This window comes from Ascidiella aspersa, chromosome 9 (assembly GCF_963924565.1).
Source record: "Ascidiella aspersa chromosome 9, kaAscAspe10.2, whole genome shotgun sequence".
In the NCBI taxonomy this organism is placed as follows: Eukaryota; Metazoa; Chordata; class Ascidiacea; order Phlebobranchia; family Ascidiidae; genus Ascidiella; species Ascidiella aspersa.
Genome location: NC_139455.1, coordinates 21,015,938 through 21,036,565, shown reverse-complemented (window position 1 = coordinate 21,036,565; position 20,628 = coordinate 21,015,938). Strand labels below are relative to the sequence as shown.

Here is a 20,628-nt window from a genome sequence, read left to right as displayed (position 1 = left end):
TAGGTTGACATCACGTTGGGTGTTGGCTAAAAAACTACGAAAAATTATAAATAGGCTAAATACTGTTTCTTAACCTTTTGACATCAGGGTGCGAGCGTGAATTTTTTTGTTTTGAGTATACCGGTATTTCGCTTAAAATGTTGGCAAGTTTTTTGTTACACAAGCCTCAGTTGAGGCTTTAAGTTAAGGAGACGAGCCGAGAGAGAAAGTAAAAAAATGGGATTTTCCGCCCTTGGCAACCTTACATTGCAAAGCGCTGGGCTATACTGTGTAATTTATGCGTGTGTGTGTATTTCATATACTTTTTCTACAGTCAATGTCAGGAAAATCATTATTTGCCGGACCTTTACTTTGCTAAATAGCGTTATGTCATTCGAATTAAAAAGCGTTTCTCCAATTGTGATACGTGATGTGGAAATCCCAATTTATTAGGTACACTTCACGTTAACTTTTTAGGATTTTATATATTACAATAGGTAGGCCTACTTCTTCCACAAAAAGTTCAACATCTTGAAAAAAAAGCTGTAACTGTAATAAGGCGCTGACCAATAGGAGCCCATTCACCGATCCTTATTTAGACATATTTTGTAATCGCGCAAATATAAAAGACAGCCAATAATCCAAAAAAAACGACACCTAAATTAGATTCGCCGCGAATTTTTACTTCATTCAAGTCTGTATCTTCGCTTGGATTGCCGCGCCGTCGTCTCGTATTTAACACTTGGGATTTGATTGACATGGCAAATGCAAGTTTTGGAACGCTGCGAGGCGCGGCGTTACTTGGAGACCTTGCTATACGCATTAACGAACCGCAGTATGGCATTGAATGGTGCTCTGTTAACCAGGTTACCCTTATATTTTCAGATCGCAACAGACAGGACACAGCAGAAAAGGCAAAAATGTTTTAGGCCTGAAAGTAAAGTAACAAGTTGTTTTGTTCACTCTTCAGATTTATAAATAGTGTTGCGTTTTTTTTGTTTTCTTTATTGCATAATTTATCCATTGAGTGACCAGACCCAGGTTTTCAGTTTGCCGTTGCAGATTCTTACAAAGATCAGCGAAAAGTATTTTATCAAATGGTAAGCCAATATTAAAACGTATTACCAGTGTTTTGTCCCAGCCCTCAGTTTAACAGGTACCTGCAGTAACAGTGTTATATAGTTTAACGTTGCGTTTTCTGTAGCTGCTTGGTTTACATTTTAGTCTAGATAAAGTCATGTGTGTTTTTAACAACAACAACAGCCAAATTATCAGCAGAAAGCAGACCTATATTTTTTGTGTGTATACGTACCGTATAATGCACAGGAACCTAATGATGACAAACGTTAAATTTGTTGAAAACGCAGACTGTTAAGGGGCGTCTGTTGTTTATGAAGTGCTGAGCTGGCAACATAGAACGTCTTTTGCGATGGCGGTTTAGCGCCAAGGTTCTACAGTTTGCGAAACGTTTTTGCAGGAGAACTACTGCCACGATTACAAGGACTATCAGATGTCAGGCGTGCCCCCAACCAGCACCTTCATCCCTGTAAAGGTCAGTTGACGGCAACATAACATAAATAAACGCTTTTAGCGTCGCAAGATGCTGTGGTTTTTGACACACCGCAGCGTGTAATTCAATTATGCCGCCCTAGTGCAGTTATTAACGGAATATCTTTCATTCCGTATTACATGGAATAAGAAACAGTTCTAAGAGACGCGTTTTTATAAAGTCTCGCCATATTACCGCATTTCACTGCTCCAAGGTCCTTTGGGAAATCATTCCAGTTGTTTGATTTATTTGCGTCTATGTATCAAGGCTTTCGTTTACAAAGCAAGTAACATCGGGTATTATACCACAGGCTAATTTATGACTTCCTCAATCCTCCTTACTCTAATTCATCAGGGTGTACATTAGTTCATAAATTTACCCAAAAGTTTTGTCACAATTTGGCGACACGCTCGACTGACGTTAATTGATGTTGTACAATTAGAACCAAACTAGGAAAGTTTTGCTCAGATTTTAAAACTAAATGGATCATAGCCGATACCCGATGCCAAGTGCCCAATTCTACGGTGGTATCGTAATTATCACTTATAGTTTCTTGCAAGGGCGAGAGGTCACGGGGTCATGACCCCCCTTCCCTCACTCAAACTATGTTTTCACAGTGCAAAAATATTGTTTACACTGCGCGAGTATTTCCTTTTAATTTCTACACTATGTTTTATCCCTTAACGGAATTGTTTCAGTCCAAAGGCACAAGGCCATTGGTAAAATGAATTGGCATCTTTAGTGAATTAGTTGCACGGTTTTACAAAGAACAACTGGACAGCGTCCCGTGCCTTATAATCAATGCGACCTTGTATAGCCGACGAAACAAAGCATCAGCACATTTTTCGTTCGACCGCTGTAATTGTGGTTTGGCCCTGGTCCAACTAATGATAACCGTAGTCGGTAATACAGCTTCGTCGTAGCCACTAATAATTATATTTTGCCTATTTTTTCTGGCTTAGCTACAGTTAACCGATTCTACAGCACTTTTTGGGCCTAGAATTAAATTTACTTTTTAATATTATTTGAGAAAACCATAAGGTTTTTTTGGGGAATTGTGCAAGAAAGAGGAGTCTGGTGATTGTGCAAAAAGAGAATACCTAAACTAATTTTAGATTAGTGTTATACTTTATAAATTTACCCTTTTTAATTTCGACGTGCAGACGTCAAAACTTCTGCAAAACACTTTCCACAACTAAATTAAACATTACTTTCCCAAACGCGTGCAGAAGTGGACAACGAACAATGTTCTGCTTATCATTGTCGGACCTAAATGGTCGCAAAAAGTTGAACTAAATTAAAATGCGTCTTGCCTAAAAAAGTTTGGAAGCCCTCGTATTAGAAAACGGTTTGTATCAACGTCTCACGTACTTTATTTTTCCTTCGTAGCAGAATGGAACCTGTGCTTCGGAATGCGAAATCGTGGACAAGGAAAGACAGCTGCACACGCAATACTTTAAGCCGGGACAAGTAGGTGACAAACTGTAGCGTGTGTCGGCTTTCTGTCTTTCACTTAAGTCGCCACCATTCTTATTCTGTTGTACATAAATGGAGGCGCACATTGTGCTCCTTCAGTGCATTTTTTAATGTTTTTAATGCTTTTTTGAAATGATAAATAACACAAATAAACTCTATAATGAATTAGGCATATACCTTTGTGTGGTTATTTTAAGCAAGATCTAAATATAATAATTACTGTGAAAGTGTTACACCATGCCTGCACAACATACAGCTCGCAAATGCTAAATAACACATATCAAGTCTATAAAGAAGTAGGCTTGTCATTGTGTGGAAGTTTCAAACAAGATCTAAATATAATAATTAGGATGAAAGTTTTTTGCGAAACCGTTTACTGTGAGTCTGTGACCCAACGTGGTATCATTTTTTCGGTATATTAGTTCGATTTTAATGAGTACGGGTTTGCTTGTGTTTTCATGATTGTAACAATAAGGTTGACGGTACGTGTCTTTCGAAGGTGGCTGCACATAGTTTGGATTGTGCTGCGATTCTGTGCATTTTTTTGCTTTTTTTAGTGTTTGTGTTACTTTTTGAAATGATAAATAGCAAGTGAAAGTCTTTAAAGAACTAGCATATATGGCTTTTTAGGCATTTGGTTTTATAAATTCCACACATTACATTTTTTTATTTTTAATTTACCTATTTAGTTTCCTACAAGCCCTCATACACGCTACAAACTTACAATGCTTACATCAATGGGTTTTTTTTCAAAATAATTTTTGACACAAATCGAGGCAATTTCGGGTTACACCGAGCACCCTACAAATGGCGATATCGCGCTTGAACTTCCACACAAAAGTATTTCGATCTATAAATGTATTTTATTGCGTTTCAATTGATTTGCGTATGGTCTAAAAAGCCCTATATTTTTTCAAAGTCTTTGAATTTATTTCATGTGCATTGTGCAGCTTAAGTTATGGTGCTGTATAGTAAAACAAATTTTTACCATATTTGTTATTGTGTTCACGAAGGCATTTATGTTGTTTTGTATTCGAATTAGATTAATAACACGTCGAGCGATCCAATATTAGGTGTCCGGAAACCAATATGCTTTGAAAGCCTTTCATTTTTTTCACACAAACGTATTTCTATCCCTGTGGGCCTACAGACCTAGAAAATGTCAAACGCGATTAAAAAACAAATTATTTTCTCCTTCAGGCCGGCGATGCTGCGTCCCCTGTTTACCCTTGTTGCCCCTCGACAGGCGCCCTGACCAACTCGAACATTCCAAAGTACGGTACTGTCATTCCTAACCGCATTTTCGTCGGCGGTATCGACTTCAAGGTAAGGCCATCCGTCACTAGCTATACAAGCTTGTTAACTGTATTGAACTGAGATCTTACAAAACATTGGTATTTTGTTAGAGATCGACCGATATCTCATTTTTGGACCGATACCCGATTTTTACAACTTTGTCAACCGATACCCTTCTTTATATATCTGGGAAATGTTCAAAACTTTATTTAATTGAAAATAAAATTCAATTAAGGTTTAGTTTATATACCTTTATTAATTATTAATCGATTATTTTGCATATTAACTTGGTGTGATGCTAAAACCCATTTTTTTATTAAAAATAGATAAGTTATTTCTTGTTTGTTGCACAGAAAAAATTGTATCCTATTTTCGTACTAAAATATCGGCCAAAGTATCGGCCTACATTTACCGATACCGATATATTGGTAGAAGTCAAATATCGGCCGATATTATCGGTAAACCGATATATCTGTCTATCTCTAGATTGTTTAGTAATCTAAAGTATTTTAATCTTAAAGAAGAATTCATTTGCGTAATCAAATGTTCTTAAAAAAATGTTTTTTCAAGAAAAGTGATTAGAGTTTGGATTTATTTTAAGTTACGTGTTGATAAAGTGCCTCGTTTGTAACTATTTGATATTGTGATGAACACGGTGTTTATCGCCTGTTTAAATGTCGGCCATTTTCTTATTTAGGATTGCTCTTATATTTCGAAAGTAAAACGTCTAAATGCGAAAACACATGAAGCTTTTTTAGCGGAAACTACGGACTTTAGCCCAGGTTGCATGTTTAAATTCAAAATTAACTTAAACCACCGACGTTTGGCAAACAATCAATTGCTACACAAACCCCGGTAGAACTATAGAAACTTTGCGCATGTTACACTCACACTGCCATGATTATAACGTGTGGACATTGGCCTTTCTTAGAGTTTGTCTAGTTTAGTCATTATTTGTTTGCCTCAATGAAGCCGCAAGGTAAAAATGAAGCCAGTTAAGTGAGCTGACCTATTGACTTGACTATAACAGGGTTAAATCTTTAAATGTCTTTAATTTGATTTCGTATTTAAAAGTCCTTAAAAAGCCCTATTTTTTTATAAAGTCTTTGATTTATTTGATGTTCAGCTTAGGTTAAGTGTTTTAAAAGTGATAATGTTTTTCAAATGCGTTGACCATGGCATTTATAGCGTTTTGTTTTCAAGTTATATTCAAAAACCGTCGAGCAATCCAATTTCAGGTCTTTTAATAACCTACAAATTTTCTTTGAAATTTCTTTGAATTTTTTGCATAAAATTGTGTGGCAACTGGCAACCCTGTATAACCTCAGTCCTGTTTCGTTGCAGACGAAAGAAGAAGACCTTCAAAAGTTCTTCTGTTCATTTGGCGTGGTTCGTGACACTAAAATTATAAGGGACAGGGCTGAAGTGTCGAAAGGGTGAGTTCAATTTGAATATAGGTAACTTTAACTTGTATGTGATTGTTAGTGCATTTCGTTCGATAAATGCAGTCAGACAGCGACCTGAAAATAGAGTACCAGCTATAAATTTAACCGTTTTAAAGAACTGTATGATGGACCATACTATGACAATTCGTGTTTTTGTAGAACGTTTTTGTTTGACCATAATAACATAGCTTCAAGTATATGTATTTATAACAAAGATAATTACACGAGTTTTGTTGTTATATGAATTTCCTTCCACGGGGTTTCGCTGAAAGAAAATTATACTAAAAAAAGTCATAGGTTTAAACAAGCATAGTTTCGATAAAAGCCATTTAAAATAACTAGAAAATCACTGTTGCACTTTGGAGCATAATGGTTGGAGGTTGTAGTAAGACGTAATAAGAATATCAAAGCCCATAAAGAAGTAGGTATCATTTTGAACGTTTCGAACAACTCTTTATTCATTTTCAACATCATGTTGCACTTAATATGTGATATTGGAAATCACCTTAACCCTTGAAAGATAAATGTCCACCTTAATTCCTGATAAGTAACAGCAGAATACACCAGCAAAGCAATTCAGGTCACCCACTATTAAAAAGCAGCCCTTGTAATTGTTGCAATTACCGGAAGACCTGTTTTTGTTTTGCTATGCCTGGTAGTAACAGTTAATATATTTTTGCTAGCTTTAAAAGAGTATTATGCTGCTGGAAAAATTACATAGCGTTTATTTCGGCTCCAACAACGAACCACACATGTTAATTATTCAGCCTCCTACTTTATTCCCATCATTATCATTTCATCGTTTCTCTTGCCACTCACGGGCCAGGTATTTGGCCGAGGTCCAACAGTTCTGACGCCTCGTGAGTCGCGACTTTAATAAAAAGCAATAAACCTACACCAACCTAATGTAAGCCACATGGTTTGGGTCATGATGACGTCGGGCTAATGGTACGGTCAAGTATACTGAAATACCCTTGGGATTTTAGGCTCTGTGACCTACGACATGACGAAAACGGCACAAAATTTAGGGCGTCATCAAGAATGAGGCTGTTTCTATTAGAGATGGACCGATAATATCGGCCTTTATTTTGCTTTTACCGATATATCGGTTTCGGTAAATTTTGGCTGATATTTATCACGAAAATATGATGAAGTTTTACTGAGAATTGAACAAATTTCCTATTTTATTTTTTGTTTAGCTTTATTGCAAGGTAATATGTATACACAATAAAAGAATAGTTTACTATAGATAAACTGAAATATTTCTATACCGTCAGCTATTATTGTTGTGGCGCTCAGTTACCCCAGTCACAGCACTTACAATTACTCGGCTGTCTACACTTGCTACTGTTGTAACTTTTTTACGATCGACCCAAGTTAGCACACTCACTGTGGAGGCGTCTCCGTTAATTTTCCATCATGCACTTAAGTCACTGTTTTCAAATGACTTGACTTGGACTTAAGTCAATTTGTCAACAATCTTGGGATTAAATTAAGTGTGTTTCATTAAAATATATCTCAAGTTTTGCACGTCAAACAATTTGGTTGCTGTATGCGTTTGCGTTATTTTTTTAATTGTTGCTTACAGTCGGAGGGGTTTACCAATTTTATTAGTTAAACGTTTTACTTTTATGTGAATGACATGACTTGATGTTGACTTGCTCTCATAATGACTTGACTTGGACCTGACTTGTGACAATTGCAAAATACTTGACTTGGACTTAAGGTGTTTTTTAAATGACCCGACTAGTCATTTCAAAATCACTTATTTGCAACACTACTTTTAAGACTATGTTAAGTCGTCGTAATTTGTTCTTGTTTGTTTCAGATATGGATTCGTCACTTTTGAAAACGCCGACGAAGCGAACAAAGTCCGTGAACAAGTACGGTTGTGTATAGTTTTGATTATTTGCATTTTTTGCCAAAGCAGTGGTACTTGACATTTTTTGCTGCGACGCTAAATCATATCTCTGAGAGCGGCGGCGTAGTTACCTAATAAAAAAATACGTTTAAATTGACGTTTAAAACGAAGAAACCCGTTATTTTGCTCACGAGGCAAATACAGAACAAAATTGTTCGAAGGGTTGTCAGGGCGCACCATAATCCGTCTTCAGGATGCAGGCCATTGGCAATATTTGTTCTTTGTAACGGCGAGGCTATAGAAATTTTTAAACGGCCGACGACCTCACAAAAAGTTTGCTGGAATTGTGACGCACTAAGGATAAGCAATTGGGTTTCGGCGTTTTGAATTTTTTTGTGTGTCAGACATCGAAAACGAATAAATTCGAATCGCTACTGCACATCACGTATAATGTATACTGAAATAAGCGAAAAAATTTGTATGGCGTTAGGCATGAAGTAAGAACATGGAGACCGTAGTAACAAAACTGCACAATCTCCAAGTTCTGTATATTAATGCAACGATTGAAAATTTGGTGTGTGTTCGGACCCCCTTTTTGCACTAAATTCGTTCAGGTTGGCTGATTACCAAGTATTTATACGACAATTGACAACGCTAAGTCAAATCTTAAAACGTCGTAGGCGCATTTAATGTTCTTCCTTGTTTCGCTCATATGTGATGTTTGTGTAACAACGGCATTTTTAACTGAAGCAGATCCTCTTAAAAAGTTGTCTAAATGTGACTGTCGTGCGCGTTTCTAAGTCGCCAATTTTATGTAATGATAGTTACCGCAAAATTATTTTATTTAAGCATATAATAAGACCACTTGTTTAGTGTACAATTGACACAACTTATTTTCCCTCAACCGGACTTGTATTTTAGCTGACTCGGCACACAGCTCGGCGCAGATTTTGCATTAATCATGGCATAATAACACCCAGGGAAAAACGATCTTCGTTCATCAGATGGCGAAAGACGTGCTTGTAATTTTGTCATGGCCCCGCACATTGAACTTAGGAAAACTGCGCTGTTGATAGTCGAAACATGATTTTACCAAAATCAATCACACATACTTTACAGTCTTTATTTAGTTTTTTGCCTGAAGTTAACGATAGCCCACTAAGCGGTTTCGCAGCTGGCACCTGGCAGGATTGTCTTCGATGCACGTGTTCGCTTTTGCTATAGACGTTTATTATTGACTTCTAATTAGTTTTTGTCCTATTAATGACGTCATACCAAAATCACTATTTTATGACGCCAGTATTAATTAACGTCAGACAAAAAATAGGGGAATTCTTAGGTTGAAAATTTAGGACCCCCTTTATTTCGATTTGCCAGCCGTAACCCAGAACTTAAGAACCTTTGTATTAAATCAAGCTTAAATTGCAATGGGAAGTTTGATACAACAAATTATAACATTCAGAGTTCAGGACTTGACATAGAAACAGAAACAATAAACAAACTGACAGTCATAGATTACTAGTGAGAGGTAAAAAGTATCAGATAAAGGCCTCCATTTTGTTTACAAGTTTATGAAGAGCCTACGTCTGTATTTATCGGCAGCGCTTAACTTATAAGAGCACAGTTGGTGGACGTACACGATAAACAAATTTTAAACTAAAAATCTAAATTTAATAGCGACGAATTGAAAAAAGGAAAGCGTTTCAGTTTGTGCCTAAAGCTGAAGCATATTCGGGTATAGTTTATTCAGTGCTGCTATATGATAAGGAACTCAAGCTTCGTATCTTATGTAAGGTAGTTTATATTGAATGAGTCAATTTAAGTATACCAGCTTAAAATCGAACAGAAGTGGGAACAGTAGAACGTGTATTTAAAATGGCCCCCAATCTGCAAAAATGACACCCAACCTGAAAAAGATATTTATCCAATTTGTGTTGATAAATTTGCGTGTCGTATAATCTTAATGAAAAAAAATTCAAAAAATATACCACAAAACGCCAAAACAGTTTAGATGCGATGCGTACATTAAAAATAATCTTCGGATTTATGTAATGTTTAGCTTAAGTCATGCGTATAGAACAGTGGTTCTCAACCTTTTTTCTTTCGTGGCCCATTTTTGTTGTAAAAAAATTCTGTGGCCCCAAAAATTTTTATGAATGGACAAACTATAAAAAGGTTTATAACAAAATATAGCGAAGCATATAACAATAAATTTACGTTTCATTTACATTCCAACTTAATTCCTCCCCAAGCCATTATACCTGTAAAATTAGGTATAGTGACACAAATGAAACTAAATTCTTCAATAAATCTAGCTTTTTTAAATTGGTCTGTGGCCCATCTAAAAAGTTTCCATGGCCCACTGGTTGAGAACCGCTGCTCTAGAAAGTGTCAGAAAAACAAAAATTAAATAACTATTGTTTATTGTGTTGAACGAGGTATTTATACTGTTTTATTTTCGAATTATATTTAAAAATCGTCGAGCGATCCAATTTTAGGTCTTTGAAAAAGCCATAATCTTTAAATGTCTTCGAATGTTTTTCAAAGATTTGTGTGCAAACCGTGTTATGCGAGGACACATAATATGCCTTTATGATTGAATTAAGTATTTTTTTACCTATAATCGCATCAACGGTCATGTTAAATTAGATAAAATTCAATGAATATTAGTTTTTGGCCTCGTTTAAGCATTGGTATGTAAACAGTTAGGTTGAGCAATAGTGTGTTTCAGTCTTAAATCGTATTTTTAAATAAATTATTTTATTTTAGGAACATTCTTTGTACATGAACGGAAAGAAACTCAACATCGGGCCAGCCATCAGGAAACAGCAGATTTGCTTTCCAAAAGGTATAATTACTTTCTTATAAGGGTAATTTTGATTTGCAAAATGTCAGTAAACATGATTTTTTTAGGAAATTGTACAGGTTTAACTTTTGCTATAGCGTCATTTCTTTGGTTAGAAATGATTTTTTTCAGATAAAGTACGCACACGACTTGTCGACATTTATTTAATTTTAGGATGTTTACCCGATATACCACTAAAAGTTTAAGGAAATTTGAATTTATGACAAGTCCAATGTAGTCACTAACTTCGTCTACATTCGCGAAACGCAACATCATTTGAACGGTCAGTGGGGGGCTTTAATGAAAAACCTTTTATCTTTTTTTGCTTTTAGCCTAAAAACTCCATATATAGCATTTCATAGGAATATAGTGATCTCTCAAAACGAAGTATTGGTCAAGCGAGGAAAACAAAGCGTTGTAACTGAATGACAGTGTTGTAAACAAGTAGTTTTGAAATGACTCAAGTTCTATTTAAGTTAAAATTATCGCAAGTCAATTCCAAGTCAAGTTCATGTTGTAAAACTAAGCTATAAACTACTAAAATTGGTAAACTAACTTGATTATTATATAGCCATCAACATATAGCAAGCAGATGTGTTTATTGTAGAAAAGTTAGTATCTAATACCCAAGTTATTTGTCCAAAATACTTGGGTCAAGACAAGTAACTTGCCCAAAGGACTTATGTCAAGGCAAGTTATTCAAATCGTTGAAAAATAGTGACTTAAGTCATTGCAACACTGCTGTATCACACACCGCGGCACGGAGTATAAAAGTCCAAACGCCCGTGGGATTTTCTAGACGACAACTTCCATGCTACCCTTCGCCTAGTTTGTGCGACTTGAAAGGTCCCAATCGATAAATTGATCGTTAATATGCAAATTCTCTACGCTTTATTGATAAAAATCGCCGATTGAGCGTTTGATATAGGCGTTAAAGGTTACAGAATGTAGGTGAGTTGAGTGAACATGCCCATTGGTGGGTCGCGAAGCTTTTCTAAGTGTTACAGTTTTTTAATAGATGGTTACGCAACATTTATGCAACAACGTAACAAATACGTAACAATTAGATGTGTTGTGTTGCATTACCTGTTTCAGTACATACGTCAGTAGTAAAGATACGTTTTATGTTACGGTCATATCTCATTGCTGGTCGCACAATAAAACTTGCTTTAAAAGTGGGTCGCGAACTGAAAAAGGTTGGAAAGCATGGTCTTATGGTATGGTTGGGAAATCATTATAATTTTTTGAAGATACTCGAATCAGCCGAGTAACAATTACATCGTAATAACTTATCTTCTATATATTTATTTATTTCATTTTTAGATAAAGAAAAATGTTGTGTTTAAAACACTTGATAACTAATATCGTATTTTAGGAACAACATTAGATATTTCACACTTAATTATAAAACGGTATTACGTATAAATTTTTGCACGATTCCTCGTTTAAACCGATTTACAAAAATAAGTAAGTTTTCTACCCGATTCCAATAATCGTTAAATTTTGTCATCTTTTTTAGTTAAGAATTGATAATGAATTACTTACTGCACATAGAAGCAAACGAAAAGACAGATCCAATCGGCCTACTGTTTAGCATTAGCTATAGTGTAATCAACGCAACCAGAACGAATTAGAAACCTACAGCTGGCTTGTTAAATTCAATTAGGTCTCCAAAGTGGCAAGGTCGCTTGGTATATTTTGCCAAGCCATGTTTAAGAGAGAGATGTCCAAGGTAACTAAGGTCAGCGGTTAGATTCCGCTCATTCCCCTGTCCAGCTAATGTCCACTTACTGTCCTATTTCGAAAAAGTCGTATGATCTATACTTAAGCCGTTTAAGTTAAATCTTAATTTATTTATTATATTACCCTTCGCTGTCGAGGCAAATTTATCAAGCAAACTGTGTACATCTAAGTCAGGGTTTCGTAATTATTAACTAACGCGTTTTTTATATTTAAAAGTATTCATATTGTTTTCAATTTCGAACTTGCTTTTTTAACGCGGATCTTTAAATAATGTTTTTGGTCCACGTGGACGAGTCGACATAGATTTTTTTAGAAATGACGTCATGAATTGACGTCATAAAATAAGCAGACCTAGAAACCTTATCTATATAACTCAATTCCTTGATTTTATATAACCCAAAGTCCAAACTTACTTGAATTCCGTCCAACTAATGTGAAATTGATACGGAATCTAAATACTTTTAAGAAGAAGGCGCCAAAACGTTTGTTTTTAATTGAACTATTTTTCTTCAAAATTCATTTCATTTTTGAAATTATACACTAAGACAGTAGTTCTCAACCGCCGGTCCGCGTCAACTTTCCTGCCGGTCCGCCAAATATATTACAATTTTAAATCTCAACGACAAAATGCAAGAAGCTGAAGGCTTGTCCATCAAATTTAGAACTTAGCCAGCTTCGTAATTTGCAACATTGTGACGTAACATAAAGTTAATGGTCTACTTTGGACTTTATCGTAGGACACAATGCAAATGTTGTGCCCAACTGTTTAAAAGTAGGCTACAGATCGTTTAAGTCTTAAATTTTAGGACCAGTTGTATGTGAAAAACTTAAATAGAACCATGTGTAACACGTATGATATCAAAGAGACAGCAGCAAATTGCTGATTGAATTTAAGTTTTCATTATTTGCTTTTAAGTTGCATGCTTTTGTCATATTTGCATTTTGGGTTGATTTTGATTTTTGAAGGTCCACCGGTCCGCAAAATTTGTTTTGAAATTTTACCGGTCCGTAAGATAAAAAAGGTTGAGAACCATTGCACTAAGATATTAGGCCTTTATGAACCCCCACCAATGAACTCTAAATTAATGATATTAACTCCCACCTATATAAACTTTTCAATTTGGTCCCCCCCCCAATCAAATGGTATTAGGCCTATCATGAACCTCCAATAGGCCTTCATGTTGAACCTCTCAAAATAAAAGTAGTCCACGCACCCCTAAGGGTAAACAGACCCCAGTTTTACGAACCCCTGGTCTAATTGTTTGCAGATATTCACGTGCCCGGCCCACCTGGTAGCTGGGTGCTTCACCAGGGCGGCTACGCTTCCTACACCAATCAAAACGGGATCACCTACTTTGCACCCGCCGCCCCAATGATGGCGTCCCTACAACAGCCCCAGGTATGTCGATCGCTAAATGTTTTTATTTGATGTAGTAAATGATTTTTTGACTTAAAAGCGACACGTTTGCTGGGATGCCTAATTCCGACAGCCAACGCAAAGTGGTCTTTAGTTACTCCTTTTGTTTGGTGTATGGCAAACTGTAAAAATTGAACAGAAAAAAGTAAAAAAAGTTTTTAACTGTGAAAGGTAAATTATTACCAGCATTTGTAAAACTTTTTCATTTGAGTAATCTCCCGCCGACAATAAAATGTGACAGAAAGCTTAATGCTCCATATACCAAATGCAGGAATATATCTCAAGACATAACAGAACCACATTTTGTCGTATTTAAAAGGTGTCATATTTAGCTAAGCAAGAACCCAAACTGTTTCATAAAAAGAAAGTCATTTATTAGGCGATTTGACTTCGCTCGATTTGTACTCTTTGGACAGACTTAGTTTCGAAGAACCATTGCGTAAGTTTTTTTTATTCATTGTTCGTTAGAGTTCCTTTTAAATTGAACCTTAATATACAGCGACTGCGCCAGTGTACCGTGATCATAGTCATAGGTCTTTTAAAACAACTGATCCGGGTAACTATGCATAGGTGTATAACTGTATCGTGGCCCGAATCAATCATTTTTTAAGTTCTGCGAGCCAATGATAACAGTTCCGGATATAAAGGATACCGCGTTGCCTCGTTATGCATATCGAGATCAGCCGGTCGACAATAGTTTGATTACAAATGCCCCAATGCATCAATTCTTAACCAGGGGTACGTGTACCCCTTGGTGGTGCGAAGCACCAAAGCAGGGGCTACGACATGCAGTGTGAAATTATGCGCTATTTAGGCATATTTGTGAAAAAGGCGTAATTTACGAAAAGCAACAATAAAATTAGTAAATTACTGATTGTTTGTGTGTTGTATATATTGTTAAACTACAAGACTGTATTTTATGCATGCATTAAACACGTAAGTTATACATTCATAAATACATTGAGTTTAATCCCTATTATCACAATTTCATTTACTTCTGTCGGCCATTGAGACAGGGGGTAGGAGAAAATTTCATAAAAGCTCAAAGGTTAAAACACTACCCTAATGCAAGAACAGCTAACAAGCGGTTGGTTGTAAAATAACAACTTCAACGATTCCGAACGTTCATGTGCATGATATCGAAAATGAGGGAAGGATTGTTTGGCATAAATATGTATATTTTTCCGGAATAAAGTCTATCCACAGAGTACCCTTCTTGAAACTTTTACACTGGCGAGTAATAAATAATTAGCTGCATGATTCACTTTCACGGTTGTGCCAGATTTAATCTCCAAGGGTCGTCACGGACTTTATACTAATCGCTAAAAATTGCAGACGACGGACCGACTTTAATCTATATAGTCACTACGTGACTGGCCAATGCCATATACTCCTATACTTACCGTCTGGCGGATTTTATCGCAGCAGACATTTAGCCACATGATGACGTACAACGGGCCGGCATATCAGGCGGTTCCTTCGCATTATCCTGGCTACAGCTACCAGCCTTGCGCTAGCCAGACCTACAACACTGTGCATCTTCCTTGGAATCATTCGCCGGTACCTTACTTTTACTTAAATGGATAATAAAAAGAATATTGATGTTCGAATAAGGATATTTTGTGTAGTTTTTATTTTATGGCATCTGATCTCAACACTTTTACTTAAAGCTATTTAAAACTTCAATGCTACAAAAAAAAACATGATGTATTATCACGAATAAAATTTACCGCCAGTTGATTCAACCAGGCAGTGACAGTATATAGTTTTCTCTATGTCCTGGCAATATACAGGTATACTGATGCACACCAAATTGTAAAAATGTGGTTAAAAGATATACGATGCGTAAAGATCGATAAATGGTCCCTTAACACAGTGGTCTCCAACCTTTTGAATACCTGATCCTGAAACTAAAATCAGCGTTTAAACATGCGACCCCAGTTTGTTTTCCGATGAGTAATACTTAAACTATATAACCAATCGAATAATTATGCTTAAATTATGCTCAAGTCCGGAAAACTGTGGCTACACGTCATGTTTACCAAAATGGCAAGTTAAAATTAACACTTGGATTTAAATTTAAGAATAAAACGTTTTTTTCGTTTGCTTTGACATTTTTAATATACGCGTTTAAACCACAAGGGCAATGAAATCACTAAAACTGCATAAATTAGTGAGTAATGGCGACCCCATAAATGGTTTAGGCCAGTGTAAAAATGGTTTAGGCCAACTAAAACCCCATAAATGGTTTAGGCCAACTTTTTTAGTTTTGTTTACCCCTAGCATATATCGTCAGATTTCATTCACCCTTGTCTCATGATATGATAAAACTATCTCGTCTATATATAACAGCACAAAATGACTTTGGTTGTTTCGATTAAATATGAAAAACTTAGAATTGATTTGGTTTTTTGAAATTCTCACCTGTTCACTGAACAGGTTGAACACTCGGAATATCCGCCCTGCTCGCAAGCTATCATCCATTTCTGACGCGGTTCACCCTTATTCACCCCTTTAGGTTGGTTAATCCCTGCAAAAATTATATTCACCCTGGGTTGAACCATTCACCTAATTAAGAAACACTGGTTTAGGCCCCCCTAGGTTGGACACCACTGACTTGGCATACAGGCTGCTGGTTAACGTAAAACGTCGCCGCGTTTGCCTTATAACTTTGCTTATAAACGAAGTGTCGATAAATTAGACTTACCTACGTTTTCTTTATTACCTAACTATTCAGATCGCCGGCGCTTGTGGTCAGTTAATTGCACCCTCCCCGACCCACTCGAGCATGGAGCCACTGAACGTTGTGCCAATGGCACCTGCCACTCCCACCGCCCTGGCACCTGCCACCAGCTACTTACTGCCAAGGTCGGCTGTCGCCAATTCCGTCGCCCAGGTAAGGATGTATTTCTAGTTAACAAAAGCTTGCCTGGTAGTATTTTGTTAATAGAGAACAGAACGGATTGGAAAAAAATAGTAGAGATACCGTTCATCAAGTTTCGCAAATTATTGCATGTCGATAATATCAGTTTTTTTTTAAGGGGTTTTGGGGGACCGAAACGGTCCCCCAAATTTCTCCAGCGGTTTCCCAAATTTTGGACTTGCAACTTTTTGGTATTCTAATGAAACACTTGCGGTCTCTTAAAACTACTTAGCGGTCACCCAAACCAAACCTTAAAAAAACCCTGGATAATATTATTAATTTTTTTTCTTGTTCTCACATTATAGCCCTACCTCAATCACCTGACAGTTTTTTAAACGTCAACCAAAGGGTTTCTTAATTATTAATTTTATTATATGGATAAGAATTACTCCATTGTAATTTTACGAATTATATATTAATTAATATTATATAGATATATATTTTCGGGTTGAAAGTTTTCTTAATTACAAGGTTCATTTAAATAGGGTTATCCCTAACTTTGGAGTTTGTGATTTTTGAATTAGGTAAATCTGTAATTCCAAAAATGAACATTTTTCTTTTTTTGTGTGTTTCACTTTAGGTGTTCTCACTAATTGCAATTAAAGATTGAAGTGAAATAAGTAATAATTAACTTCACAAGAGACAACCTGTTTTTTGGTAGCTTATTTATGTAATGCTGCAAGTCATATGACGCTTCTATACCAATCATTTGCAATTAGTCAACTTACAACATTTGGAACAGAAATCATTTTACAGGAACCTATATAAGGCGTACCCAGACGTATAAATGCGCATATAAAACACAGAAATATTTTCTTTAAGCCTGTGACGCGGGCGTCGGAAGGGGTTGCAGTTCACCAAGAAAAGACATTCTTGCCGCAACCAGAAGTAAGTCCTCGTTGACAGAAAATGCTATATATCAGCGGTTCTTAACCGGGGGGCCGCCAAGCAATTCTTAGAGGGGCGCGAGCTCTACTCCATTATTTAGTTTTTTTTTCAGTAATTTATTGGTTTTCTTTGGGTTGGGCACCACTCCTACAGCTGTACAAACTCTGTTTTTTTGCCAACTGTAGCATTGAAACTGCAAAAAATTTTCGTGCTTCGCGCCAATTTTTCGTTTAATACTATTGCTAACTTTTTTAACACAAAACTTTTTTTGAGTGCCATTGCACGTATAACGGTCCTATTTAATTACATTTTTGCTAACTTATAGATAAACGATAAAAGTTATCCCCCTTTCGAACTATTTTTTATCCATGTTTGAAAAAGATAACAGCCTAGCAACAGGGGTACTCGAACTTTTTTGCGCGAATCTATAATGGTTTTGCAACATTGCCATTGTATTTTTGTCGTCACATCTTTTGAAACACGATAACGCAATATTTCATTTTTGAGTTTGACAATTTTATTTGCGCTCGACATCACAGCCTTACAACTGTGGAGCATATGTCCTCACAACATAAATCAAAGTGGAGAGCACGAGCAATTTGTTGTGCGCCTAATGCGAAAAAGTCTCCTAAATTACAGTTTAGCCAAATCAACTAAATAAAACTCAATTGTCTTCGCGCTTCGCGCGACCAACAAAACACTTAACTATGTTCAACTTGTCTCACTGATATTTAATTAAAAAATGCCTAATTGCATTTTATAGGGGGGCGCGAAGCATAGGAAAATTACCAAAGGGGGCGCGACTGAAAAAAGGTTAAGAACCACTGCTATATATGCATTATTTTACTTATTTTTTGACATGATAGTCTACCTAAGTATATGCATGCCTTTGCATAGTATTGATTTAAGGGAGTGGTAGTCATACGCCGCCCCTTTACTGGCTTGTTCGGCGTTTTTTTCTTATAACCATATATCACCTTTAGTTTTTCTGTTTTGGAAGACTAAAATTCTGTGAAGTCCAGCTTGTTTTGTGTTCTGTGAAACCCAGTTTAAGTTCTATTCATAAACCGTTATACCAGCTTTGCGTTACTGTCGTCACATGTTTTCTATGCATTTCTCGACTTAATTTTACTTTAGCTTATATGCTTCTGAATAAAGCCTTAAGTTTCCACCGATTGCTTGTATAGAACCATGCTTATACGAACTGAAGAGATACCTTTTCTTCTAACGTCGTAACAACGCACATAATGCCCAATATCGTATATCGCAGTTAACTGAGTTTCTGCGCTCTTGGGCAATTTTTAATTTTTTGCAGCAGATTCGCATGATTATGCCTCCGAACGTGAGTGCTGCCTACGTACACCCAGCACCTCCTTTACTGCACGCTGTAAGTCTAAAACATTTATGGCCTCTTAATTTTTTTAACACTAACCTTAACTAATAAAAAACTGTGCCTGTATTAATTACTACTAGCTAACTTTTTTTAAATAAAAAATGCTCAAATGTTAAATTGTTTTGTTAACAGACCGAATTATTACACAAATGTGTATTTCGTGTGATCATGTTTGTTTGACAAAAAAAAGCTTGGGATTTTCGAGGAAAATGCCCTGTTATGCGCTCTAGCATAAAATCGTCTTGAAAGAGTCGCAAGAGTGTTTTTCACTTTGCCGAACTTCGAGAAACTGTGGCTTAACGGGTTGGCGTATATTTAATTTTAATGACAAGGACTTGGAATTGACTTGTTATTTATTCAAAAACATTTGATTTGAACTAAAGTTCTTTTATAAATGGCTTGGCTGGGACAAGTCATTCCAAAGTGACTTGTTTACAACATTGCCCTAAATCCATTTTACGGACTATTGATAAACAAGCACTAATTAAGTTACTCTAATTTTCTTAAAACATTTATTTTTCCAAAGCCAACAGCTGTTTACGCCCAACCTCCTCCGCTCAAGTGCACCCATGCCCAGTACATCGGCTTACCCGAGCCCCAACAGCAGCCCCAGCCCCAGGGTCACTACCCCGGGGGGCAAATGGTGCTCTCTGACCTCGAGTCCCCCACCGCGCACCCCCAAAGCATTGTGACGTCTGAAAACGATATCCTCACGCCCCCGCTCACCCCGGAGCAGCATCAACTACAGCAGCAGCAGCAGCAGCAGTGATGACGTAACTGCGGAGACCAAGAGTGACGTCACGGTGTTCGAATGACGTCACGTCGTTTTTAGTTTATTGTAAATATCTGTGGTTTTCTTTAGGGAAACTTTTTAATCGCTCTAGTTTTTATCGCCCCGGCCGAACGAATCGAATGAAAGTGACTTTAATCGTTTGTCTCTCTCTCTCTCTCTCCTATATTTGTACCAGCAATTTTTGCACTAACGCTTCCTGTTATCGAAATATATCTATATCTATATATCTGCGCTAATCAATAATATTTTTTCAATGGCTTTTTTCAAAGTTTAGTTACAACTTAGTTTAATGGTTTTGGTTATGTTCGAGCAAGCTGTTGGATGTTAAGGTTTTGATTCGTTGACCGAGGGTCTTGTGGTTGCGTTATTTCCTTTGTTTCGTTTGTTTCTGTTCGTTTCTTGTTGTTTTCAGTGTTGAACGTTTGACGATGTGAGCGATTTTAGGAAAATGTAAATAAATGCAAGCCCACGATGAAAAACAACGAGCCTCTGATTGTTTAATTGAACAAACAATAACAATATTTAATTGCAAAGCCAATAAGGTCGAGTAAATCGACATCACATTAACTGAAGATGGTATAAGCTCGTATCGAAACGTCTCAATCAAAATAAAGTCAACATTAGTTAAGCTTGGTAAAAATCTAATTAACCATTTGCTTAGCGTTATATTTATAAGCAGTATGATGAGTTCTACATTCAGCACTGATTATATTCTTCCGAATCACTGAGTGTCCTAAAAGTAACAAAATCCCAATTACAAAAACGACCTAGATTGGCAAAACTACTAATTGTCTCGTTATTTTGCGAATACCCTATTTTGTAGAGTGGTTAATTCTGAACGCACATTTTTATGGTAGGTGGTCTAAATAACAAAATTGCGTTGGTTATATTCCAAACCGTCTTAACGTCGATTCTCTGATTTATTTTATAATCGGTAGTAAGGATGACGAATAATACCGCGGAACCAATTCAAAGTGATAGGCTAGTATCAGTAGTTATCCGATATTAGGCTTATTTGAA

General features: G+C 36.4%; 1 protein-coding gene across 1 annotated transcript; it reads left to right on the top strand.

Moving 5' to 3' along the window:
• Positions 1 to 737: 737 nt before the first annotated feature.
• Positions 738 to 19,956, top strand: LOC146133547 (uncharacterized). The gene is made up of 14 exons (XM_083397784.1): positions 738 to 845; positions 1,457 to 1,531; positions 2,921 to 2,998; positions 4,205 to 4,330; positions 5,645 to 5,736; positions 7,574 to 7,628; positions 10,376 to 10,454; positions 13,463 to 13,593; positions 14,295 to 14,297; positions 15,037 to 15,171; positions 16,349 to 16,507; positions 17,357 to 17,422; positions 18,738 to 18,809; positions 19,342 to 19,956. Exons 1-14 carry the CDS (start codon positions 738 to 740, stop codon positions 19,582 to 19,584), a joined length of 1,422 nt encoding a protein of 473 aa, XP_083253910.1. The 3' UTR covers positions 19,585 to 19,956.
• Positions 19,957 to 20,628: the final 672 nt, after the last annotated feature.

Excerpts from the sequence above, each read along its gene's own strand:
- LOC146133547 (XM_083397784.1), top strand. The coding sequence starts at position 738 with ATGGCAAATGCAAGTTTTGGAACGCTGCGAGGCGCGGCGTTACTTGGA. Across the intron at positions 1,532-2,920 it reads GCACCTTCATCCCTGTAAAG|AATGGAACCTGTGCTTCGGA; the intron begins GTCAGTTGACGG and ends CCTTCGTAGCAG. Across the intron at positions 15,172-16,348 it reads TTCCTTGGAATCATTCGCCG|ATCGCCGGCGCTTGTGGTCA; the intron begins GTACCTTACTTT and ends CTAACTATTCAG.